The 22,402-nt window shown below is 39.9% G+C and overlaps 3 protein-coding genes, 1 long non-coding RNA gene and 2 other non-coding genes across 7 annotated transcripts; 4 read left to right on the plus strand and 2 right to left on the minus strand.

Moving 5' to 3' along the window:
- Nucleotides 1-1,013: 1,013 nt before the first annotated feature.
- LOC111650936 (protein NipSnap homolog 2) lies at nucleotides 1,014-7,877 on the plus strand. The gene is made up of 10 exons (XM_023400884.2): nucleotides 1,014-1,141; nucleotides 1,769-1,908; nucleotides 2,005-2,050; nucleotides 2,495-2,589; nucleotides 3,150-3,220; nucleotides 3,330-3,470; nucleotides 4,658-4,689; nucleotides 6,019-6,113; nucleotides 6,370-6,453; nucleotides 6,701-7,877. The coding sequence occupies exons 1-10, from the start codon at nucleotides 1,050-1,052 to the stop codon at nucleotides 6,763-6,765; spliced, it is 861 nt and encodes a 286-aa protein (XP_023256652.1). The 5' UTR covers nucleotides 1,014-1,049; the 3' UTR covers nucleotides 6,766-7,877.
- A 2-nt stretch (nucleotides 7,878-7,879) lies between these two features.
- psph (phosphoserine phosphatase) lies at nucleotides 7,880-11,732 on the minus strand. Its single transcript, XM_023400885.2, has 6 exons — nucleotides 11,634-11,732; nucleotides 10,089-10,232; nucleotides 9,791-9,925; nucleotides 8,900-9,045; nucleotides 8,554-8,702; nucleotides 7,880-8,431 (listed from the first exon to the last, which is right to left on the minus strand). Exons 2-6 carry the CDS (start codon nucleotides 10,229-10,231, stop codon nucleotides 8,321-8,323), a joined length of 684 nt encoding a protein of 227 aa, XP_023256653.1. The 5' UTR covers nucleotide 10,232; nucleotides 11,634-11,732; the 3' UTR covers nucleotides 7,880-8,320.
- Nucleotides 11,733-12,380: 648 nt separating this feature from the next.
- Nucleotides 12,381-14,692, plus strand: LOC111650932 (uncharacterized). 2 transcript variants are annotated; one of them, XR_002760465.2, is made up of 6 exons: nucleotides 12,381-12,535; nucleotides 12,930-13,010; nucleotides 13,555-13,618; nucleotides 13,960-14,126; nucleotides 14,398-14,469; nucleotides 14,561-14,692. It is a non-coding gene; the product is annotated as an uncharacterized LOC111650932 (long non-coding RNA). The 2 variants fall into 2 exon arrangements; XR_002760464.2 differs by having other exon boundaries at nucleotides 13,991-14,126.
- LOC111650940 (small nucleolar RNA SNORA15) lies at nucleotides 13,668-13,808 on the plus strand. Its single transcript, XR_002760466.1, has one exon. It is a non-coding gene; the product is annotated as a small nucleolar RNA SNORA15 (small nucleolar RNA).
- Nucleotides 14,189-14,325, plus strand: LOC111650941 (small nucleolar RNA SNORA15). Its single transcript, XR_002760467.1, has one exon. It is a non-coding gene; the product is annotated as a small nucleolar RNA SNORA15 (small nucleolar RNA).
- Nucleotides 14,693-14,784: 92 nt separating the features above from the next.
- On the minus strand, nucleotides 14,785-22,303 carry LOC111650931 (phosphorylase b kinase gamma catalytic chain, skeletal muscle/heart isoform). The gene is made up of 10 exons (XM_023400881.2): nucleotides 22,147-22,303; nucleotides 20,526-20,673; nucleotides 19,098-19,276; nucleotides 18,797-18,851; nucleotides 18,644-18,709; nucleotides 18,387-18,550; nucleotides 17,167-17,257; nucleotides 16,887-17,040; nucleotides 16,622-16,747; nucleotides 14,785-15,975 (listed from the first exon to the last, which is right to left on the minus strand). The coding sequence occupies exons 2-10, from the start codon at nucleotides 20,606-20,608 to the stop codon at nucleotides 15,709-15,711; spliced, it is 1,185 nt and encodes a 394-aa protein (XP_023256649.1). The 5' UTR covers nucleotides 20,609-20,673; nucleotides 22,147-22,303; the 3' UTR covers nucleotides 14,785-15,708.
- Nucleotides 22,304-22,402: the final 99 nt, after the last annotated feature.

Below are 22,402 nucleotides of genomic sequence, written 5' to 3' on the forward strand. Positions count from 1 at the left end.
AGTAGGAAAAGCACAGGTGTAAATAATAAAAAAAAAGAGGGCTGAATTCCATTTAGCTGGTTCAGTTGAACTTAAATAGAACAAAGTTATCGTTAATGATATTAGTAACACCTGTGCTTTTCCTGCTAAGGGTCTGTGAGAAGTCTCAATACCATTACAGTTTATTTACTTATCTATTTTATTTAATTATTTTTCTTGTTTTTTGAAAACAACAACAGGACATTTTTGGTTTCCTTGTGGGATTTTTTTGTTATTGGCCTAAGCAATTCTGTTCTCCCTCAGTAGTGGTTTCTTTGCTGCAATTTGACCATGAAAGCCTGATTCACGAAGTCTCATCCGGACAGCTGATGTTGATATGTGTCTGCTACCTGGACTTTAGACTCTAATCTGAGGCACTGTTAATTGGCGTTTTCTGAGGCTGGTAACTCTAATGAATTTATCCTCTCCAGCAGAGGTAAGGTCTTCCTTCCCTGGGACAGTCCTCATGAGATCCAGTATAATATAGATTAGTGCAGTTGTCCAATAGGGCTATTTACTATATACCAACACTACCAACACAACACAGTTGATGGTCTCAAACACATTAAGAAGGCTAGTAATTCCACTAATTAACTTTGCAGCTGTTAATTGAAAAGCATTCCAGGTGACTACCTCATGATGCTGGTCAAGATAATGCCAATATTGTGCAAAACTGTCAAGATAAATGGTGGCTACTTTGAAGAATGTAAAATATTAAATGACTCATGTCAAAATGAGAGAAAAGAAAGACCTATTAATATATATGTGTGCGTGTGTGTGTTTGTGTGTGTGTGTGTGTGTATAGTTTATTATTATAATTATTAATTTGTATATATAAGTAGTTTCTAATATTAAGTTTGTGAGAAGGAGTAAAAGTGTAGTATTTAATTTTTCACCTTTCACTTCTGCCTAACATTTTACCTTTCTGACAAACACGGGCACAGGTCATCAGAGCGCTGCGGTGCAGCAGCACCACCTGGCGGTCAGGGGTGGGACCAGCCTCTGCTCTGTGTACACTAGCACAGTTGAAGATGGCGACTGGAGTCCTTCAGAGAGTCAGCGGAGGCTTGGCTCGGGCTAAGGGCAGGGCCCACTCGGCCGGACAGCTTGTCCTCTGGAGCAGGTGGGCGGTCATCAGTGTGCAGGGCTCAGTGTTTACGGGTGTGCTGTCTGTAGTTGGCTGTTGTGTGTTTTTTTATCAGCAGGTCTCTGAAGTGGCTACGATGAGCCTGGGGAAGCTAGCCCGTTAACTGCTAGCCAGTCCTCAGTGGCCTTAAGCTTTAACTTAAACCAGAAACTGCACTTTAACATTATTTATTCCGGGGTATTTCAGATTAACGCTACGCGTGTTTCCTGGTGAAGGTGAAAGAATACAAGTTTCTGTCATCTTTTGTCAGTGAGCATCTCAAATGCTCAAGGTCAATTTGATACTTTATCTTTATTGCCAAGTTGAATGTGTCTGCCCTCTGATAGGTGCTTTATATGAGCCATACTCTTACATACTGTTGCCTGCAGTAATTCATATACATCACTATCATTGTGTGTGTGTTATGTACCTCAGAGGAGCGGACATGTCAAGCTCGGTCTGTATTTTGATTAGCTTACTGTAAAATATTGTTCTACAACAGCTTTCAAATTAAAGTGTAACCATATTCATAATAAATAAATTGCACATGCAAAGACACAAAGAAGGAATGAGACTTTCTCAAACTCCATGCAGTTGATCATCATGACATGTCTGTGTTTGCAGAGGGTTTGCAACATCAAGCAGCAGAAACCGGGAGGACAGCTGGTTTAAATCACTGTTTGTGAGGAAGGTTGATCCAAGGAAAGATGCTCACTCCAACCTACTGACCAAAAATGAGGAGAGTAACCTCTACAAAATTCAGTGTAAGTTGCTTTCTCTATATTTACACTTAAACCACGACAAACCCTTACGCCTAAAATAATGATGAGATTGTTTTCAAACACAAACTTTCTTTTCAGTCCACAATGTGAAACCAGAGTGCCTGGAAGCATACAACAAACTCTGGTGAGTGTTATTTCACATTATTGTCAAATCACGTATACTTTCATTAACATTAATTCAGTTAATTCGTTCAGCAGATGTAGTGTCAACAGTAGTAGTGTGAGATCAGGACAACCTAAGTACAGCGTTGTGCAGTATTGAGTAAAAATAGTCTGGAGCAGTCTATTCCTGTGAGGTGGTCCGACCAACCTTGCTCATACCTAAGATGCCAGGAGGCCATTTGCTTGTAGTTAGGGACTAACTTGGGACTCGCAACATTAAACAGAAAACATATGACCAGAAAACATGTGATTGTTATTTAGATTTGGTAGTTGGAAAATAACTTCTTCAGGGGACTTGACTGCAGATATGAATCCAGTGTCAAATGCACTAATAATCTATGTGCTGTATTTCAGTATTTGATCCAGGTGTCCAGCTGAAATGAATTTGTTTTCTTATTCATCACAGTGAGGATGTTTTGCCCTCCATCCATGCTGATAAGTACTACCCCTGTGAGCTAGTGGGAACCTGGAATACCTGGTATGGAGAACAAGACCAGGCTGGTAGGATTACTAGTATTAACATTTGCTGTATAACAGATCAGGGGTCTGCACTGTTTTCAAATCAGCAGGCATGCTATACTATATATCCGTCCTCATGCAAGTATGATTATTAGGAATTTATGATGTATGTATCCGGTTAAAAGTTGTTGTATTTTTAAACCTGTAGAAGCTATAGCTCCACCCTAAATGAGCATTCCTGATTTCCAGGGTCAGTATTTCTCATATTCTTGTTGCACAATTACGTTATATTACATGAATTATTGCATTATTTATTGACCAGAAGTACGATTCATTACAGAATTATTGGCTTGATAGTGAACAAAACACAAACAAGACTTATCCACCAAGCCAGATATCCATGAAACATAATAATGATATAACCTGTTCAGACTAACAAACACTTCTTGTGAATTTCCTCCTAACCCTAACGATCTTTAATTATCAAGATGTAGCAGCACTTTCAGAAAAATCGAGTACACAGAGTCTGAGGCCTGGAGTAATGTTTATTTTAATTATATTATTTAATGATCCTGCTTTTAATATATTTGCTTTCTCTGTAGTTCACCTGTGGCGTTACAGAGGTGGATACCCCGCTCTAACAGAGGTGATGAACAAGCTCAGACAGAACAAGGTAAAGACTCCTTCGCAAGCATCTTGTTTGTGTCACCTGTGTATAACGCTTTAGTCGGAGAGCCATCAGTCCAAGTAAAGCTTATCGATTGGTGTCCGTCCACTGGCAGGAGTTCACGGCGTACAGGAAGGAGCGGGGTAAGATGCTGTTGTCTCGCAGGAACCAGCTTCTCTTGGAGTTCAGCTTCTGGAACGAGCCTGTACCCCGAGAGGGCCCCAACATCTATGAGCTCAGGTCCTACCAGCTCAGGGTAAGTACCAGAGCCAGGGTTTATCTTATCATTAGCGGTGTAGTTGATGATAGCGACAGATTTATGAGCTAAGTCATGCCTCATGTCTGATTTGGCCCACGCCTTTGCTTTACGAAACATAATCAGCTCTTCTACCAAGAAACCCAAACACTGATTAAACTTAAAAAACTCACATGGATGTAACAGCTTATACTAAGTTAATTTCTCTTTATTTTCAGTTTTATTTATTCAGCCCAAAGTCACAAATTTGCCTCGAAGGGCTTTACCAATCTGTAAAACATACAACACCCTCTATCTTTAGACTGCTGGTTCAGATAAAGGACTTTCATTACGATCTAAATGATGGAGCTCATGATCTGAATCTTTTTCTAAACTTTTGTACACCTAATATATCCACCTGACAAATCACTCGGTTTTCGCATCATCCTAACTTCACATTGTGAAGTGTACACTTGGTTCAACGCTAAAAGTCATCTGCACAGCATGTTGTTGCAGGAAGGGGGAACATTACTCTTTCACTTTCCTAGCTCACGTTTTCCCACTTAAACGGATGATCTCCTGGTCACATGCTTTACTTATGTGACCTCTAAATTGCCTCCACCCTCACAGGAATACCGTATAACATGTAACGACCCCGTCAGGATGACAGTGGTGGTGGACAGTCTCCACTTGTGCTATTTTTTTTCCAACCGGGTCACTCATGAACAATTTATACCTACTTATGGACTCCTCGCTGAAATTGGCAATCCAGTGGCACATGACTTTAGCCTGGATCAATGGTTGGATTGAAATCAGTCTTAGTCCAACGTAATGCTTGATACACCCTCCGCCAGTTGCAGATTTAAGTCGTACTTTGTAAGGCAAAACTTTCTAGATAAGCGCTCCCTGGGACACGTGATGAATGCAGGCTATTATCCCTCATCACAGACTCAGATTACATCTTAGAAACAGCAGGACATTTGTTGCCTTAAGCACCAGACAATGATTGAGGAAGCCTTCGGGTGTAGTTATTATTGCAGCTTATCTTCACAATGACAAAATACCTGAGTTACGTCTTTATCACTCATTTGTGTTAATACGTTTATTCTGGAAAGAAGAAGAAAGTGTGATACCCATCTGCAGTTTGGAAAACTCAGAATTATATATGTCTTAATGTAATAAAGAATCCTGTGTTTTCTTTCCTGCAGCCAGGAACCATGATCGAGTGGGGTAATTACTGGTAAGGCAGCCTGAATTCATTTGATTCACTGAACTGTAGTTACAGAACAGTTGCACTACATGAAACCTTCCTCATCACACTGTCATTAATAAGAGCTATTCCACAGAGAGGCCCTATTTTGAAGCTGTACTGTCATGCTCTCAAGCCAAGACCCAAAATCAAGTGCAATATTATGTACACTGCAAATGTGTGTCTGTAATAGTTGTGTATAATGTGCCTGGAAGGATCCACTGCATGGTCTGACCGAGCCAACAGGTCAGCATTTATCAGTTTGTGCAACACAGTTGATTGTAATTGATTAAAATGAAGATGTGAGCTTTCTCCACACGACTTAGTTTACCATAGACTTTTTTTTTCCTCTGATGGCTCTGTAATGGATTTCTGTGTTGGTCTTTGTACTTGTATGACCATTTTTTCAGTTGTTACTAAGTCCACTGGATTACATATCACTATATGTTTTTGGCTGCAAAAAATACTACTGACTTATGCTGTAAAATCTTCCATATCTTTTTCCAGTTAACAGATTTGTAGTGATCCCTAAGCATCACGTGCACCATTTTAAATGAAAATATTACATAAAACCCCTGAATAATATCTAGTAGCTTTTCTGTTTTGAGTTTTCAAGTTTCCATCCTTAAAAAAGCATAGATGTGATTTGAAATAATCATAGGGGGAAAAAATTACGTTGGATGAAAAGACCACGCTAAGACAAGTTCATCTTTTCCTAAAGCCGGTTATTTTCTTATGTTTGCGTTTATGTTTACTTTAACCAAGCTTAATTTGAACAAACCTCTGTAGTCATGCAGATAATGCCAGTAAAGCAATTTAAGGCAATTTCAATATAATTTGTGGAATTGAAGGCTTTAAATCCAAGTTCAAGTTACAACAACATGAAGAACTGAGGCTGTATAGTTTTGTATCCAGACAGTGATTATGATTTGAATAAGTGCATGTTTGCTTTGGGACAGTGCGTAATGGATTTTAAACATCTCCCTCACCTCAGTCCACTTATTTCACATAGACTTGGCCAGTGTTAAGATTCATAGACATACATACAGTAAGTTATGGCCTCACATCTAATGTTTGGACGTAATGTTGCAAAGGATAATCACAGTTATGGAAGACAATTGCCATCCAGCTTATGTTACCAAACAGACAAAGTGTAATTGTGTAAATTAAAGACAGTCCAGAGTAAATTCAAAGATGATGTTGAAATCCTTGTTTGAGGACTGGTCAAATATCTTGTGCGTGCAGGGCCGGTTTTGTTATGCCAGATGAAGCCTTGGTGTTTTTGGCCTGTGTTGTGACTGGAGTTGTTTTTGTCTGCAGGGCCAGGGCCATTGGATACCGCCAGCACAACAGAGAGGCTGTGGGAGGGTTTTTCTCACAGATCGGCAACCTCTATATGGTTCATCACCTCTGGGGTACGGTCAAATACCAGCTTTCGCAGAATTACATGCTGACAGTGTCAAAATTATTAGCTTCTTCAATATTCATGTTGCTCCATGTCTGCAAGAATAATACTTATACATGCAAGTGTTTCATAAAACCTTCACAACAACTTTGTATATTTTAAGGTCAAAAGATGTTGACATCTGAATTCTGCTGCAACCACATGTCCAGAAATATCTGTTATTTGTGTTATTGTTGTTATACATGTGTGTGTTTTGTTGATCTCAGCTTACAAAGACCTGCAGTCCAGAGAAAACACGAGGAATGGTGCCTGGCAGCAGGAGGGCTGGCACGAGGTGGTGTATTACACAGGTGAGCGATAAATAAAATCCTTTTTCAAACACTAAGTGCTGATGAGAACTCATGTTTGTGTCACTGCAGATTTTCAAAGTCTTTTTCTCCATTCTTTTGGCATTTACATCATTTGTCTTGAGTAACAACATACTGAACTTTTTTTTATCACTTTTAGACCCTGTTGAAGCTGATCAATATCAAACAGACTTTAAACTATGAGGACACACTAAATCAGTTCTAAATCTGTTGTTTCACCTTTCTGCAGTTCCTCTCATTCAGCATATGGATTCCAGGATTATGATCCCGACGAAGGCTTCCCCGCTGCAGTGAAGTGAGAAGTGAGCTGGAAGCTGAAATCAAGTGGCACCCTTTCGAATGTTAACATCCATCCAGAGCATTACTATCATGGTTTCAACCTCCTGTCACAGTGCTGCCAGACAACATCCCTTATTCTTTTTCCCTTAATTCTTTTTTTGTCTTTGCTTCAATACTTCAAGATGTCACAAAGTCAGAGGAGGTAACAATGCCTACCATGTATTTGGAATTTAAAAAAGTCCAAGCCACTTAAAGCCCTTGACAACAGACAACCTTCTTTTTTTTCTTTTGGGTACTGGGGCAGGATGAGTAAATTTGGCCAATTTAAACGTCCTGATGTTCGTTACATCCAACGTCTCGTACCACATTAAACGCTGGTCCATAAAGAGAACTCATCTCTAAGTTTAGAACCAACCAAAGTTACTTGAAAAGGTGAGCAGCTATATATAGTGTAAGTGTGGGAACTGATATTAATAAAAATAGTACTGCTGAAGCTCACTACACAATGCAGTGGCTGTTTATTTATTTAATGTAAATTTGGAATACTTGTATTATCTACATGTGCTGAGTAAGTGGCACTTAGATGTAAGCCATGCCATTGCTGAGTGAAGTGAGAGAAAGCCTCTGTATACTCATGAAAACTGTATATCTGCCTCAAATAATGATGATGATGATGATAATAGAGTACAACATGGTGTAAAATGTAAACCTCAGAATTTTATAATTGTGGTCCATTATACATTGAACTTTTTTTTTTTTTTTTGCAAACTACTCCTTTCAGTTGCTTTTTCCAGATGTTCCTGAGTTCTCTGTCATGGTGATATTGATGTTTCATGGTGCTGTGTTTGTAACTATGGCTTCTACTTTTTTCTTGTGAAGACAGCATGCCTGATTTTAAAAACTTTTTATCTAACCTGTTTTAAAGGGGCATAACTATCATCTATGATAATAATAAATGTTATCTATCATTGGCTGAGAGGCCAGTCATGTTGCTGCATACTGTAATATCAGAGATTTTATTGTGAAAGGAAGCATGTTTATCTTGTCTTTCCGTTCATGGAATCATAGGAAACAGTGTGGAGGGAAGGACAGCAGCGCCAACACAGAATAAAGTCGTTCAAACAACATCTTTGGCAGCACGTTTTTATTTTTAATGCTGACGTTCTTCACGGGACTGAAGTCACCACACTCACTGACACATCTGGTTACAGTTCTTAGTACCTATACAAAATTAAAACATTTCTAATGCTCATTGCACATGCCATTATATGCAGGAGCTGTATTAGATTACCTAAAGGCTTTGATGCAAAAAGTGCAAAAACACTAAAATCTTCTTCTTAACCCTCCACATAGACAGTGTTTGGTTATTCTTGTAGTATCTTCTAGTATAAAAAAATCAATAAGGCAACATCCCCATGAAGGTAAAATTGGTGTCACTAGTGTAAACATTTTTCATTATAAAAATCTAAAAGTCTATGGAAAAATGTGCTCTGGATAAAACTATCAGAGTCACACCCTTAGGTGCAAATATAAAATGTTAAAATTAGTAGTTACTATTCTTTTAGCATCTTTAGATCTTCTCCATTTCTTTTAGTAGCTCCCCAAAACTTGTAACGTACCACGAACACCTCTCCTTTACCTGCGGCCTCACAACGTTCCCACCAAATCCAATGAAAGCACTCTGAGGATGAAAGAAATAATACTTTAACCACACTGTAGCTCCAATATGCGTATTAACCAGCTGTCAAATATTTATGTGCACACTTGAAACTGACAACATACAGCATAAGGTGCAACACTTACAGCAGGAGGGCAGGCCTCTAGATCAGTGGCTCCATCTCCGATCATCACAACAGTCTTGAAGCCATACTGTTCCTTCAGCATGCTGATGACCTTTCCTTTTCCACCACTCTCAGCTGTGGGCTGGCTCTCATCAAAACCAGCATACTCTCCTGGAAAACACATCATTTAATTAAGAAATGTAGGATGATGCCAAAGAACAAGCTGACAGGAGATTTCTGATAGGAAACACAAAATGCCATTTTTGATATTATTAGGTAGAGGATTCAGGCCTTGTACTGAATTGTTTCATAGTCATTACAAAACTCCACTCTTGTAAGAACAGAGAAAAGTCACTAACAGCTCTTACCAGTGAAGTAGAACTTGAGCCGGTTGGCATAGACGTGATGCAGAGGAATGTTTAGCTGAGTGGCCACATGTTCAACAATGCAGCGGAAGCCCCCTGAAATGAGGAACACCTTTATGTTGCGCTGGTGCAGACGGTCCACAAGCTCCCTGGATGAAGACAAATGGACATTTAGCAACACTCAAATTAGAAGCATTTTTTTCTTACATTTTTGTGTAACAGGCAATAGTAAGATCTCATTTGGACCAAGAGGCCTCATCTATCAACTACATCTGAGCAAACCATCATTCCACACGTTTATGACTGGATCTGATTAATTACACATCTTTGCATATGAACAAAGGAGCAGGACAGGCTTATAATGATAAACACATGCATAGCATTTAATGCCAGGACTCTCATATTTGGAAGATGACATTAGTCTCATGCCTAATAAAGAAGGTGTATAAACTGCCAACAAAATGTCTGCCATGTCAGCAACCATGATAGTTAAATACAAACAGACAGCTCATTTATGCTCATAGTAGAAAGTGTTTTGTAGAGTTTCAGACACTGGATGGCCATCCTGTGTTGGACAGTTTGGTGCCTAAATCACCTGCTTTTTATTTTCTTGTATAAACCACTTCCAGAGACCATGACTTTAGACTATGACTTCAAAATACTATAATATATAGTATAATAATATTGTACTTGCTGTTCTTAAATGGCCACAACAATTAACAAGTTCTGTTTCCTTATAAACAGAGGATAGGATTGTTTAGCACAAATGGTCAGTTTAGGTGATTAGTTTGTGGACATTAAATCCCCAATCAAAGACCAAAACCAATGTTTCCGTATTGAGCGGAATACAAAGTCACTACGTTACTCAAATAAACAAAATGTTGGCATGCTCACCTGATACCTGGAGTCAGCTGAGGTGGGTGGTCTGTTATCAGTTTGTTCACTTGTTCTCTGGAACATCGGATGATGGAAAGACGCTCAGTCAGGGCTGTTTTAAAAGTCATTGAGCCGCCCATAGCTTTGCGAGTCCTGATATGTGAAAGTAAAACAGCATGGTTTAACATCTGGAACAAATCCAGTAACATCAAATATCAACATGAAACTTCTCCTTTCAGTACAACAGTGCAGATAAATAATTTAAAAGTATTTGTTTTCCCATTTGATGTAATGTTGAGAGCATTTATACACATACATTTCAGTGACTGCATCCCCCACACCACAGAATTTGGCCAGTTCATCAATGCCTTCCTCTTTGATGACGGTGCTGTCCACATCGAAACAGACAGCGTCTGCTCTCCTGAAGAGCTCCTTGGTCTGTGAAAGTGTAGTCATCATGCTGGGCAGAAAAAAAGGATACAGTATGAGAGGCTCAAATACAACAGAACCAGTTCAACAGGAATTACAGGTCTGATGGCACAGATTTGTTATTCTCAAAGAACTTTATTAAAGTAGGTGTTGCAGGTAAACAGCAAGTGCAAAAATACCTTGTGTGAACAACTCAGCTACAGATGAAATGTATTGTTTGACGTAAAAAATCAGCTCACAGAAAAATGGCTTTTTGCTTGTTATTCTGATTTATGAATATAAAACATGGAAAACATAAATCAAATTAAATAAAGCTGAGCAAGAGGAATTCCTATGATCAACAGTGAATCCAAACAATACATTTCTGAAATGAATGGTATGATTAGCAATAAATTGTTACTCCACAGAAATGTTACTCCAAAACAGTTGGATAGATGGATGGATCAGGTGAATTGCATTATTACAGCAGCCTACACAACAGCAAAAAATTGGCTCATTAACAACACATTATTATCAATAACGTGAAAAATAAAGTTATGGAGTAGGAATAAAGAAGACAATACAGAGATAAAAATGCCCTAAAACTACAGTAGAAGTAGTCGTGGGAACACTCTGACACAGACACTCTGACACTCCCTACAAAAGCTACAACTTACATCAGTTTCTTTCTTACATTTCTGGATAAAACCTTTGAAGCATTTTAAAGGATTATCTCTTTGACTTTGTTATTAAAATCAATAGGATGTGGCAACATAAGGAAGTCATCTGAGAGCAAATCTAATTGTCATTATCAGGGTCCCGAGATGGATTTGCTGGTTTAACGTGAGGTCTGTGATATTGCAGAGCAGCTGCCTGATTTTATTGTTTAACTAAGCCCTGTATGCAGTGAATGTCTTCAATCCAAACACATCCATTGACTGAAATACCTATGTGCAAACGTTTCTGCATCGACGGAGCTCATCTCATCAAATAATCACATGTCCGGTGATGTGAGAAAAAATGGGTTACATAAAGCAATCTGCCTAAATAAACCATACTGGAGGCCGTTAAGGACATACTCTGCCTGTATTGCGTCACCCCAGACACACTACAGAGGACTAAGGCTGGCAAGCGAAACCCACAACAAACATGAAGACGATGAAAGCCGATCAACCGAGCCGATTCTGCGGGTCTTGCGTTGCGGTTGCTCGCTGCTGCAAAACACTGGCATAACGGTCTCACAGCTTTACGTTACAAATGACCGTTAACGGTTCCCGAGAGGATGCTACCTGTCCGGTGTGGTCAGCTTCTCTTGATTTTAGAGCTTTCAACACCTGTTCAACTGTCCAGTGTGAGAAACTACTCATGCTGCAGGCCAGGCTCGTGTCTTAAAAAACATTTATTTACAACATTATATTTACTTAATATACTCAGGTTGTCTTCTGGTACTTACTGGTAAGGGCAACGTCGATGCAGCAGTAACAGCAGCTCCAGTATTAGCCAGCTTCTCTCTGTGGGCTCACCGATGAGGAAGTGGAGCGCTCACTGCGGAACCAATCACAGTCAAGCCGGTGAGGGACCGCCCACTAGCCTTTGGTCCGATTCCTTGACAACAGTAACGGTCAGTTAACGGCCAATATATGCTACTATGAAATGTGTCTCAGCAGGGTTACATTTTATCTGCTATCCTTGTAGTAAATTTAATTTTAAACAGGGGTGTAGTGCGAATAGTTCTTAAAGTCATCATGTTAATAGGCTGTAAATAAAAAAAGCAAATATGTTTGTAAAAGAAATCATGGTTAAAACTGTTTTAAAAGCGAGGAGAGGGGAATATTAGATACACAGCTGAATAAATTAGTTGGGATAATTGTGGCGCTGTCAAAGTGTTTTTCACATTCACATATCATTCAAGACATTTAAGAAACACGCGCGCGCACACACACACACACACACAGGGCTGTATGGAAAAGCCCTTTGAGATAACCAGGTTGAGATGCAATTAAATCTGAAATTAGGATCAGATAGCAGTATTAGTGGGATCATGAAAAAACTGGAATGTTTTTAGAAAACACTGAAAGGAACACTGAAGGAAAAGTAGGACACTAAAATAACAATCTTGAAGAAAAGGTGGCATCTCCAAAGAAATGACTCTAGGAATACTTTCCAGGCCAGATGGTGGCAGTAATGGGCGCAAAATGCCACAAAACACCAGAAGAAGAAGGCAACCCAAGGCGAAGAAGAAGGAACGGAAGGCAGCTGACATCCCACGTTGTAGCCGCGGTGTGGAGCGTGGACAAGATGTCGCTCTAGATTGTCCTGGTTCGCTGGAAAACCTCACCTGGGTCCAAAGGAAATGTGAGTTTGCACGTCAGGACATTTGACTTCAGTGAGCAGCCTAAAGGTCTTCGATTAGCTTTACGATATACACGTGAGGAGAAGTTAACTTGTGTAGCCTAGAAAGCATGTGGTCCACATGCAGGAGTCTAGCTAACGGTATGACAGGCCACTGTAAATGCAGGGACATGTTATTAGGATGGATCAGATGTTTCAGTGTGGTCTGCAACAGAAATCAAGCTTCTGTGAATCGTGCAGTGTGTGTCGTGCAGTCAGTGCAACATATTCTAAGAATAGCTCAAGGCCCCGATGTCTGCAGGGAAACTTAGACAGCCATTCTGAATGTGTACATAAATAAGATTATGCTCACAGTTGTGTTAAATATTTGTTCATCTGTTTTGTGGTGAAATCACAGGATCACTTCGGAGGAAATGACCTCCAACCTACTCATCATGGAGGAGCCCCAATCCTCAAACATACAGACCATGTGGCAGAGGTGAGGAGGAGCAGACAGTCACTCTATCATTACATAGGGGGGGAAGTGTGCTCAGTGTTTGTGGAGACAGGAAGGTTAATGACAAAGCAAAGCTACATTTCATAGAAAGTAATTGTGGCATTTTGCCTGCTTCCCAGGCTTTCGAGTTAAGAATATGGTCTATGGACTTTTCTGTAGCCAGACCACCAGTGCTTGCAATGGTATAAATCTTTGGCCATTGTCTTGATTTTGAGCTGTTCAGCTCTTGAGTCAAAACCACTCTTTGCATGTTTTGTATGGACACAGATCTCTTCAGCCCAAATGTGGCCTCTGGTCTTTGTCAGCTCTTCAGCCTCCATTATGTTTTCATAGCAGCAGCTACAATGGCACCCAGTGGAGCGCATACCTCCACTAAGGCCAAACAGTCCTACACATGTCTGTGACATCCACATTATTAGTCATAGATCTCAACACCATAAATATGGGCTTAATGTGTAAAATTAACCTCCTGTCTGTCATGGAGCTGGTGTGTCGGCTGCTGACATGGAACTGATTCATGTTGCAGATGATCCTTGCGTGAAGATGGGATTGTTGATCCTTTATAGAGCCGGGAGGAGAAACGTGGAGAGGTAACTCATCGTTAGTAAAAAAAAAAAAAAAAAAATCATGTTTTTGAATGCATGGCTGAATTCTGTGTTACTCTTGAAATAGTAAATGCAGTCAGACACCATGCTAAATTATTGGTTTCACACACTGACTCAACAACAGGAGAATAGTGCTGTTCATGTGCCTCATTCTTATGTCAGAGTGAATACAGCAACATGTTATCAGCTTGAATATGATAGTCTGTATATCCAAGGCTGCAACATGTATTTAGATATCTTATTCAGTTGATAATTTAGTTGAACAATGAGTGATTTCGTGTGTGTGTGTGTGTGTGTGTGTGTGTAAATGATGTATTATCTCCTAGCCTCTGTTCTGTTGTCTTTTTTTTGTTCCAGCATGTTTTGAAACGTTTATCTCTGGAGAAGTGCAGGCTGTGTGACGCTCAGTCAAACTGCTGGTCATCGCACACTGGCCCAAAGAAACAAGGTTGCTACGACTGACGCCCAGTCTGTGAAGAATGGCCCGGGGATGGTATGTTTGTGCAGTCACACTGTTACACAATGAAACGCAATGTGTTTGGAGTTGGAGTTGAGGCATGGCCGAATTCTGTTCCATCCGGTCAGTGGTGGATACAGTCAGACACCATGCGAAAGTCTCGTCTCATTTCTGCTAAATGACCGGAGGAGTGCTGCTCTGAGCCTCCTCCAGCTGTGCAGGAATGAGTACAATGATGCATTCGGGAACTGCAGATGCTGCTGCTCTGCCTCTTGGTTTTAGATTGATTTGTCTTCTGTTTTGCTAGATTCTGCAGCACAACCACTGTCTGCTTTTGAAGCAGGGCTGTCGGAAAGCTTTGTCAACTACTCCGCCCATGGTAAGAACATGAAAATGTTAAATCAAAGTAATTATTATCATGCTGTGAGATCTTTTTAAAACTTGCATTTTTTTGCTTTTTTCACCCGTAGCTCCATAATGGGAAGGTGCATCTTGTACGAGAAAATAACGCCCTCCCTGCCCTTGGATGAGTTTTATTAAAGATGTTGTGGATGTGAATGTACCTCTCTCTTTTATAATAAACTTCTTATAACTGTTCAGAACGGGTCTTGTGTAATTGGGCTTAGAATTGTTGGAGGAAGAGCATTACAATTCAGAAGCATCACAAAGTTGACACCTTTTACAATAGCAAGACTTTAAATTAAATGCAAGTTTTAATAAATAAATTCATAGCATACATTTCAAGTCCTTTCATCTATAAATGTCCCTTGAAGCTGGTAACCAGTATAATACATCCTGCATAATGATCAAATAGCCAAACATAAATGTAAGTCAATGGCATTTCAAGTATGCAGGTTCACTGTCAATTATGCAAGTAATTTTCACAAGTTTTGCATTAGCTGCTAAATCCTGGTTTCGCCGTTCTAATAAAACATGTGAAAGAAAAGAGTAACATGTTGTTCCAGGGCATCATTTATACACCCAGAAATCAGTGGGATCTATATGAACATGATCATTCATGTTTGACATTTATATTCTAATGTTGAACAGCACATTTAAATCAATGTCTATTTCATACAGTAAAAGATGAGGTGGAAACAATGAGTCCACTTTTGGGATATGGAGATTGTTGCATACTGTTGAAGAAACAGAATGGCTGCTGGCTCCATTTGTTTTAAACAAGCGCAAAAAAACCTCAGAATACGGCATATACAGTTAAGCATGGGCTCATTTCAAATTAAATAGTTTCTCTAGCTTTCTTTCTTTTTTTTTTCTTTTTTTTTTTTTACAAGCAAATCTGTTATTTTACGATCATTTTTTTCTACCTTTGCGACAGCAAGCAAACTGTTGAACAGTGACACATCTTCCCACTGGTAATGTTCCACATGTCTTGGTTGCCACGCTTGGCACAATAGCACTGTGGTAATAAATACTGCTTTTCATTAGAGAATATGCTGCACACATTAAAGACATACTTGTGAACCTCGTCTGGTAGTAGTCGGTTACTTTTTACCAGTTCGTTTCTTTCATACGATGGGGAAAGGTACAAAAAGCCACACAGAGTACAAGTGTATCCCCGATAAGCCTCAGCAGATCTGCCCTGAGGAACAAGTGCTTGTTACCAGATGTGGTGGGCCGGCTCATCTGCCTCTCCCCCTATCGACAGCAGGATGGCTTTGGGAGTGTTCTCGAAAAGTGCTGCTCTGTTCTGAGTTTGGCCCTTCTTGACCCAGTGGCCGTAGATCTTGAACGCACAGGCGTCAATGAGCTTGCGGATGGGCTTGACAGCGTATGGGTCGCTCTGGATCACATCCTTGGTGACAGGCTTGGCACGGCGGTAGTTGCAGTAGATCCTCATGGTGGCGAGCACAGTCATGCAAATGACCTGATGGAGAAAGTTCAGTAGAGTTCAATGGTTGTTGTTTATACGTATAAATTGTGGAAAACAATCATGATCTCTTGGAATTTAAAGGCCGTACTGGTAGCTTTTCACGCTTTGGCTCATTAACTGCAAATTTTTTATATTTATATACAGATGACCATTTTTCAAAGTGTACCACAAGTTTGGATCTCAGTCCACAATGTCCAAAATAGCCAAAATCAACAGATATAAAATAAGTGCACTAATAAACAGTATAATTATATGAATAAATAAAACATAAATTAGTCAATACATTGTAAAAATACATATATGAAATATGAATCATAAGGGGATTGATGACGTTAACATTAATGAAAATGGAAATTATACAAAAGGGAGGAAAATGCCCCTATGAAAGAAAGGGGGCATTTAAAAAAAATATATATTTTTTTGGGGGGGGGTTATTTCATACATTTTACTCTCTTTTGTCTCTGTGTCCAAAAACGTTTGAGTGTCAACTCTCGAATAGTGTTGCATTCATGGGTCAAGCCAGAAAATCAGACCTGCATGATGGAAGGTTAAGAACAGGGTCTATGGTGTACTTTTTGATAATTGCTGATTGTAACTGAGAACAAGAAAAACATGTTTCCCGAAATCTCTTTCATCTCACCTTGAAGCGCCTGTATGGACTGAACTGCCGCACTTCATCCACCACATACTGTGAGAAGAACGAGTGGTTGAGAGCATCTGTGGCGGTGAAACGCTGCTTTGGGTCCACCACCAGCATCCGAGAGATCTGAGGAAACCACATAGAGAGTTTTGTTCATTAAAACCTTACGGCAACTTCAAATTTTGACAACACCACTGAAAAAATATTACCAATACTTAGTTAAGGCTGAAAGAGACAAGCATTTTACATAAAAAAAAAAGCGTACCAAATCTTTAACAGTGTCTGAGCGGTCCTCCCATTCTGGAGATGCAAAGTCGTAGCTGCCGGCCAAGATCATACGCAACATCATCATCTGTTTCCTGTGCCAGAAGGGTGGAGAGCCTGCGAGCAGAGTGAACATGATCACCCCTGAACTCCATCTGCAAACACAAACCAGAAGACAACCAAGCTCAGAAAGTGTGTTTATCTTTGCTTGTATATAGTTCAGTTTATATGTGCGATGTTCAGATGCCTTTCCACTGAGGTTTTAGCCTCAGGACACTCACATGTCCACAGCAGTCCCATATCCTGCGTGTCCTGCATCCATGGAGCACTCGATGATCTCAGGAGCCAGGTAACCAGGGGTCCCACACACCTCTGCAATACAGACGGGTCAAAATCAAAATGTTCATTTACTGTAAAACACAATGTATGATTCAAACCTTTTTAATGAGCTGTGAAATAATCCGGGCTCAGGCAGTGAAAATTATAAAGGGATATACATGCGTGGTCACCATGTTGTGTCATTGTGTAAACTATCCCTCAGAGATCACACAGGGGCGAAAAGAGCAATACAATCTCTCACTCAGACAGAATGCTAATGCTAATGCTAATGCTGTAATGCTGCATCAACTATCATATCAACTCTGTATAACCAGAGATTACAAAGTGCTTTTCAAGGGGAAAAAAGGAAAAACAACATGCAACAACAACAGTGCTCTCAAGACTGTGGACTGTCCTCACAATAAACAGTTTATCCCATGTGGATGAGCCAAGCTTATTGTAAAAGCACAAAAAGAGGCTGGTCTTTGATTCCTTTAAAAGAAAAAGTAGTCTGGCTAATTAGTAAATCAAACAATGACTTAAATAAAGGAATAATAATGAGTTAATTTCCACATTTTCTAGTGGGTTCAGTCTAACTAGAAAACAGTTTATATAACAGCTATAACATCTTTTAATCCCATTTTAGAAGATGTTGATGCTGAAATGATTCACCTTCACTGTGCATTTTGATGGTGAGGGTCACTGTAGATATGGAAGTAATTTAACATGCACTTCACATAGTGTATTTACCAACTAAGCAAAAAGATAAGATGATGTACCGGCTCATTAGACGTGTGTCTTGCCAGTTCCCACTGGTAATGATCTGCTGCTTTATCGGGGGCCTATTTGGAAAGGTCAGTGTGCTCCGAGTGTCTGGGACCACACCAAATAGAGTGTCCTGTTGCACCTTAACCTTTGTAAGAGCAGCTACGAGAGACGGGAGCGTGTTGTGCAACCGGCTGGGACTTTACTGGTGCAGGACACTTAATGATCCTCGCCTGAATATGCTGGAGAATTAATTTCTGCTGAATCTGTGTTTAAGTGTCTGTCTACCTTGATACTGATGAGTGGTTTCAGTGAGTGATTTGGACCATGTAGAGGTCAACTTGTCTGTCTGACATGACCTTAAATTTATCAACAATCCAGAAACATACTGTAATAATGTTTAAATGCTCTAACTAACCTTTGAGCTTCTCTTCCGGCTGTATTTGCACAGAGAAGCCGAAGTCGGTGAGTTTGATGTTCATGTCGTCGTCTAAAAGGATGTTCTCAGGCTTCAGGTCCCGGTGGACGATGTTCTGGCTGTGGAGAAACTGGACCACCTCCAGCAGAGAACGCATGATATTCCTAAAAGCAACACATGCCAGACTCTTTCAAGATCTTTAAAAGATGAAGCTTGTGTCTCCTGCCTCCAACAATGAAAACAACACGCTCACTGACCTGGTTTCCTTCTCACTCAGAGTAACTTTCTCTGTGAGGTAGTCAAAAAGTTCACCCCTCTTCATCCTGGAGAGAAAGAAAATAAAACTTTTGAACATCTGTTGCTTTTTAGTTTAAAACAAAGCCATGTAAAACTTGAGATCTGACACTTACAGGTCAAAAACCAAGAAGAAGAAGGCTTTGGACTCAAAGCAGTCTTTGAGCTGTACTGGAGAGAGAGAGAGAAACGTTTGAGACACATTCAGTATTTAATCAAGGCAGGTAAAACAAAAAGGTCTTAAATCAGTAGATAATGTGGATCACTTGGAAACAAATGCCCCTTCACAGCTGACCTCCTCAGCAGGTTAGTGGGACAAAGGCCACACAAAGTCTTTTTGCTTTGTGGAAGCAATAGTAGGACTCCTGGGCTGATGCACGCAGTTTTAATTCAGCTCTGTCTGGGGAATGTGCTTACTGATGTTGTCACGTCCATAGACTTTCTTGAGGATGTCAATCTCCTTCACTGTTGCCTCTCTGAGCTCCTCGATCTCCTGCGGACTCATCTTGTCTGAGGGGGTGATGTCGATGATCTTCACCGCGTACTCCTGAGACGAGTGTTTGTCGATGCAGCGACGCACCACACTGCTCACTCCCCTGAGGAAGAGAAAAACACATCAGCCTTCTTATCTAAAGCCTAGTTGGCTGATTTCTTCAGAAGTTTCTGTTTGGACAGCTGGACTTGAAAGACACATGTTTGTGTGCTTCAGTCAGGAATTCAAACAACAAACTCAAAGTTTCTGTGAGAACTGTCAGAGGTTTTATCCTTTAAATACTTTTTTTATCCAGTATATCAGTACCGCTCTTTATGGATGACAAAATGAAAACCAAATGTTTCACATACTCAAACTAAGGAAAAGTATCCATCCAGATGTTTAGTAAGTATAAACAGTGAGGACTGTGTCATTCGAAGTAATAGATAATGTATTCATGCAAAACACTGGTCTTGTTTATCATTAACTTCCAGAAAAAACAGTCAAAACATCAAGTCAAATTAAATCTAACCTCATCACTGTGATTGTCCATCTTTTCTCATATATCTCATATATCATATATACATTTTATAACAGAAACCTGAAGTGACTAATACACAGAAACTCATCTAACTCTCTGTCCCCTGTGTGTGAAGCTGACTGAGCCACGTGAAGAATACTAGCAGCTGAACACATTGTCCACATCCGGTGACCTTGTGACCTGCATGTGAGAAAGGGAGTGAAATTACATAATTTATCAGCGCGCCGGCCAATCCCGGGCCACTCGCAACACTAAACTCTTTGTCCAAAACATGCTGAAGTTAATGAATGCAGCTTCCTCGAACACTGTGCTTTACGTAACAGCACCACCGTCTGACAGATGGTGGGGAATGACAATGAGCAGGCTCGGGCGTTGTTGACATTTCTCAGGGACTTCTGGGAAACTTCAGGGAAACCATTCAGCTTGTTTTTGTACTGTCCACACCAAAAGAGATCCTTTGGTCAAACTGAAGTCTTAGTCGAATAAATATAATAATGATAATGTGTTGAGTGTGTAGCATCATGTAACTAAACATAACTATGAGAGCAGCATCAACCTTCTCATTAAACTCTCAGCAATAAAGTGAACAAGCATATTTCCCAAAATGTTGAACTATTCCTTTAAAATGAAGCAAGTTAATATATTAAATCTATTGGCATCCCCTTATCATAGGTCACAAGTGTTTACTGGTTATGACCAATTGAAAGATTGTGATTTTCTTTGCTTCATTTGAATATTTTTAGAGTCCTAAAGTAATAAGGCTTATGACCCTTGTGGGGGTCCCGACCCCCACTTTCAGGTTATATTATGGACGTGTGCTTTGTGAACGTACCTTCCCAGAATCTCCTTGGGCTCATACTTGCCGTAGAACTCCTGAGCCCCGACCCAGTCTGGTATTTCCTCGTCTTTGGTCATGATGGAGTGATGCTGGTTCACCACCAAAGGTACTAAACTGCTCTCCTCTTACAGCTCACAACAGGCTGTGGACAGAAAACATGTTCAGCAGTGAAACCTGCCTTTCCACTGACACAGCGCTGCTTTAGTTGAGCTAGATGTAAAGTAACACGTCTGCAGATGATTACTGGTGGAAAGAGTATTCAGGTGATTTACTTCATGTAATATAAACATATTTCAATTCTATTACAAGTAGATACAAGTTCTAGATCTAAAATCTCACAAAAGTAAAATGACTTAGGTATCATCAGCAAAATGTACAGTGTAATCAAGAGTAACAGCACACAATATACAGCATAACGAGCCCTGACAGTGTTTATATTGTTATATATTGTGTTAATATATGCATTCATCAGCAGCACTTGGTCGTGATGAAACTATTGAGCTGAAATGATTGTCGATTATTATTCCATTAATTAACTGACAGAACAATCAGGAACTATGATTATAATTAATTGTTTTATGCAGAAATGACAAACATTTTCTGGTAGCAGATTCTCAAATGATGATTTGCTGAATTTCTCTGTAATAATAATATCACAATATGTAAATTGAATTGAATGGGTTTTCGATGCTGGTTGGACCAAACAAGCCATTTGAAGACATCACCTCTCATTGCCCATTTTACCTTTCATAGACTAAACCATTTATTGAATGAGTGAGAAAATAATTTGCAGACTGAATGATGAATGGATATAATCACTGATAATAGCTCTAGGATACTTTTTATACTTTTGGGTGGATTAATCTGTAACAATATATTAGGTTTCTTTATGTTTATCTGCACAGTAACTAATAACTATCAACGTTTGTAGCGGAGAAAGAAGTACAATATGTTCCTCAACTCAAGTAAAGTTCAAGTGTCAATGTACTGCTCTACTCTTATTTCACACTGTCATTCAGACCAGGGGCTAAATTGTACTCACGTGGCAGAGTTCTGATCTGAATATTTATGAGCTCATTTTCCAGCCAAAGAATCTGAAAATTAATTCTAAAAAACTAAATTAAACCAAATCTTCAGACTAGAAAGATGGATGGAAAGCTTTCCACTTCCCTTTGGCTCATGGATTGACCTTGATTGAACTAATTTCATGCACATTTCACGTTGTTCTTATTATAATGAGAGTTTTAAGAGGGTTTCAAGATGCATTATCAGGGGTTTGTGTTGCCTTTGTCAGTATCGGTACTTCCACTGATTTTTATGAAATTACAGTGACATGTTTGAATAATAATGTCAGCTCTGCTTCACGCATGTTGCTTGTCATGGGATCTAACGAGCGAACAAACTGTTTTGGACCAAGACAAGTTATCGTCCCAGACTTCGTGTCACACTCGACACACAGCAGCGTGTGGACTAATACAGCAATGTGCCGCAGTGTGTGAACTGGATCGCCCTCTCATCCGCTCTCACTATTTGACCTTTAGAGGGCTCCAACAAAGCAACACATAAAAAAACAAAAAAAAGATTAAAAAAAAAAAAAACCCGCTGGTTCACTCACCGTGCCGGTCAGTCCCTGATACGAAGGTTATCCATCATCAATACTGGGTCTGTTCACAAAGTGTTAAGAGGACGGACAAAGATGTCCAGCCAAACGCCGGTGCTGTCGCGGCTTTGTGGGGCTGCTCCTGCCATTGCAAAGGGTGAGCTCTAATGTCAGATGCCAAAAATAAATTGTTGCTTCCACAGCAGCAGAAGGAACAGGAGCAGCAGTTACACACTCTGAACGTGTGCCCACACAAAATCCAGATCCATAA

Source organism: Seriola lalandi, unplaced genomic scaffold (genome assembly GCF_002814215.2).
Source record: "Seriola lalandi dorsalis isolate HSWRI2012SDOR001 ecotype SW California unplaced genomic scaffold, Sedor1 jcf7180002053065, whole genome shotgun sequence".
Taxonomy (NCBI): Eukaryota; Metazoa; Chordata; class Actinopteri; order Carangiformes; family Carangidae; genus Seriola; species Seriola lalandi.

What these genes read in the sequence shown, in the direction of transcription:
- psph (XM_023400885.2), bottom strand. Translation starts at nt 10,231, where the DNA reads ATGATGACTACACTTTCACAGACCAAGGAGCTCTTCAGGAGAGCAGAC. An exon ending in CAGCTGACTCCAGGTATCAG is followed by an intron (nt 9,046 to 9,790) that starts GTGAGCATGCCA and finishes GTCTTCATCCAG; the next exon opens with GGAGCTTGTGGACCGTCTGC. An exon ending in TAGAGGCCTGCCCTCCTGCT is followed by an intron (nt 8,432 to 8,553) that starts GTAAGTGTTGCA and finishes TTTCATCCTCAG; the next exon opens with AGTGCTTTCATTGGATTTGG.
- LOC111650931 (XM_023400881.2), bottom strand. Translation starts at nt 20,608, where the DNA reads ATGACCAAAGACGAGGAAATACCAGACTGGGTCGGGGCTCAGGAGTTC. An exon ending in TATGGGACTGCTGTGGACAT is followed by an intron (nt 17,041 to 17,166) that starts GTGAGTGTCCTG and finishes TTGTGTTTGCAG; the next exon opens with ATGGAGTTCAGGGGTGATCA. An exon ending in CAGACACTGTTAAAGATTTG is followed by an intron (nt 16,748 to 16,886) that starts GTACGCTTTTTT and finishes TGGTTTCCTCAG; the next exon opens with ATCTCTCGGATGCTGGTGGT.
- LOC111650936 (XM_023400884.2), top strand. Translation starts at nt 1,050, where the DNA reads ATGGCGACTGGAGTCCTTCAGAGAGTCAGCGGAGGCTTGGCTCGGGCT. An exon ending in TGGAGAACAAGACCAGGCTG is followed by an intron (nt 2,590 to 3,149) that starts GTAGGATTACTA and finishes CTTTCTCTGTAG; the next exon opens with TTCACCTGTGGCGTTACAGA. An exon ending in TCAGGTCCTACCAGCTCAGG is followed by an intron (nt 3,471 to 4,657) that starts GTAAGTACCAGA and finishes TCTTTCCTGCAG; the next exon opens with CCAGGAACCATGATCGAGTG.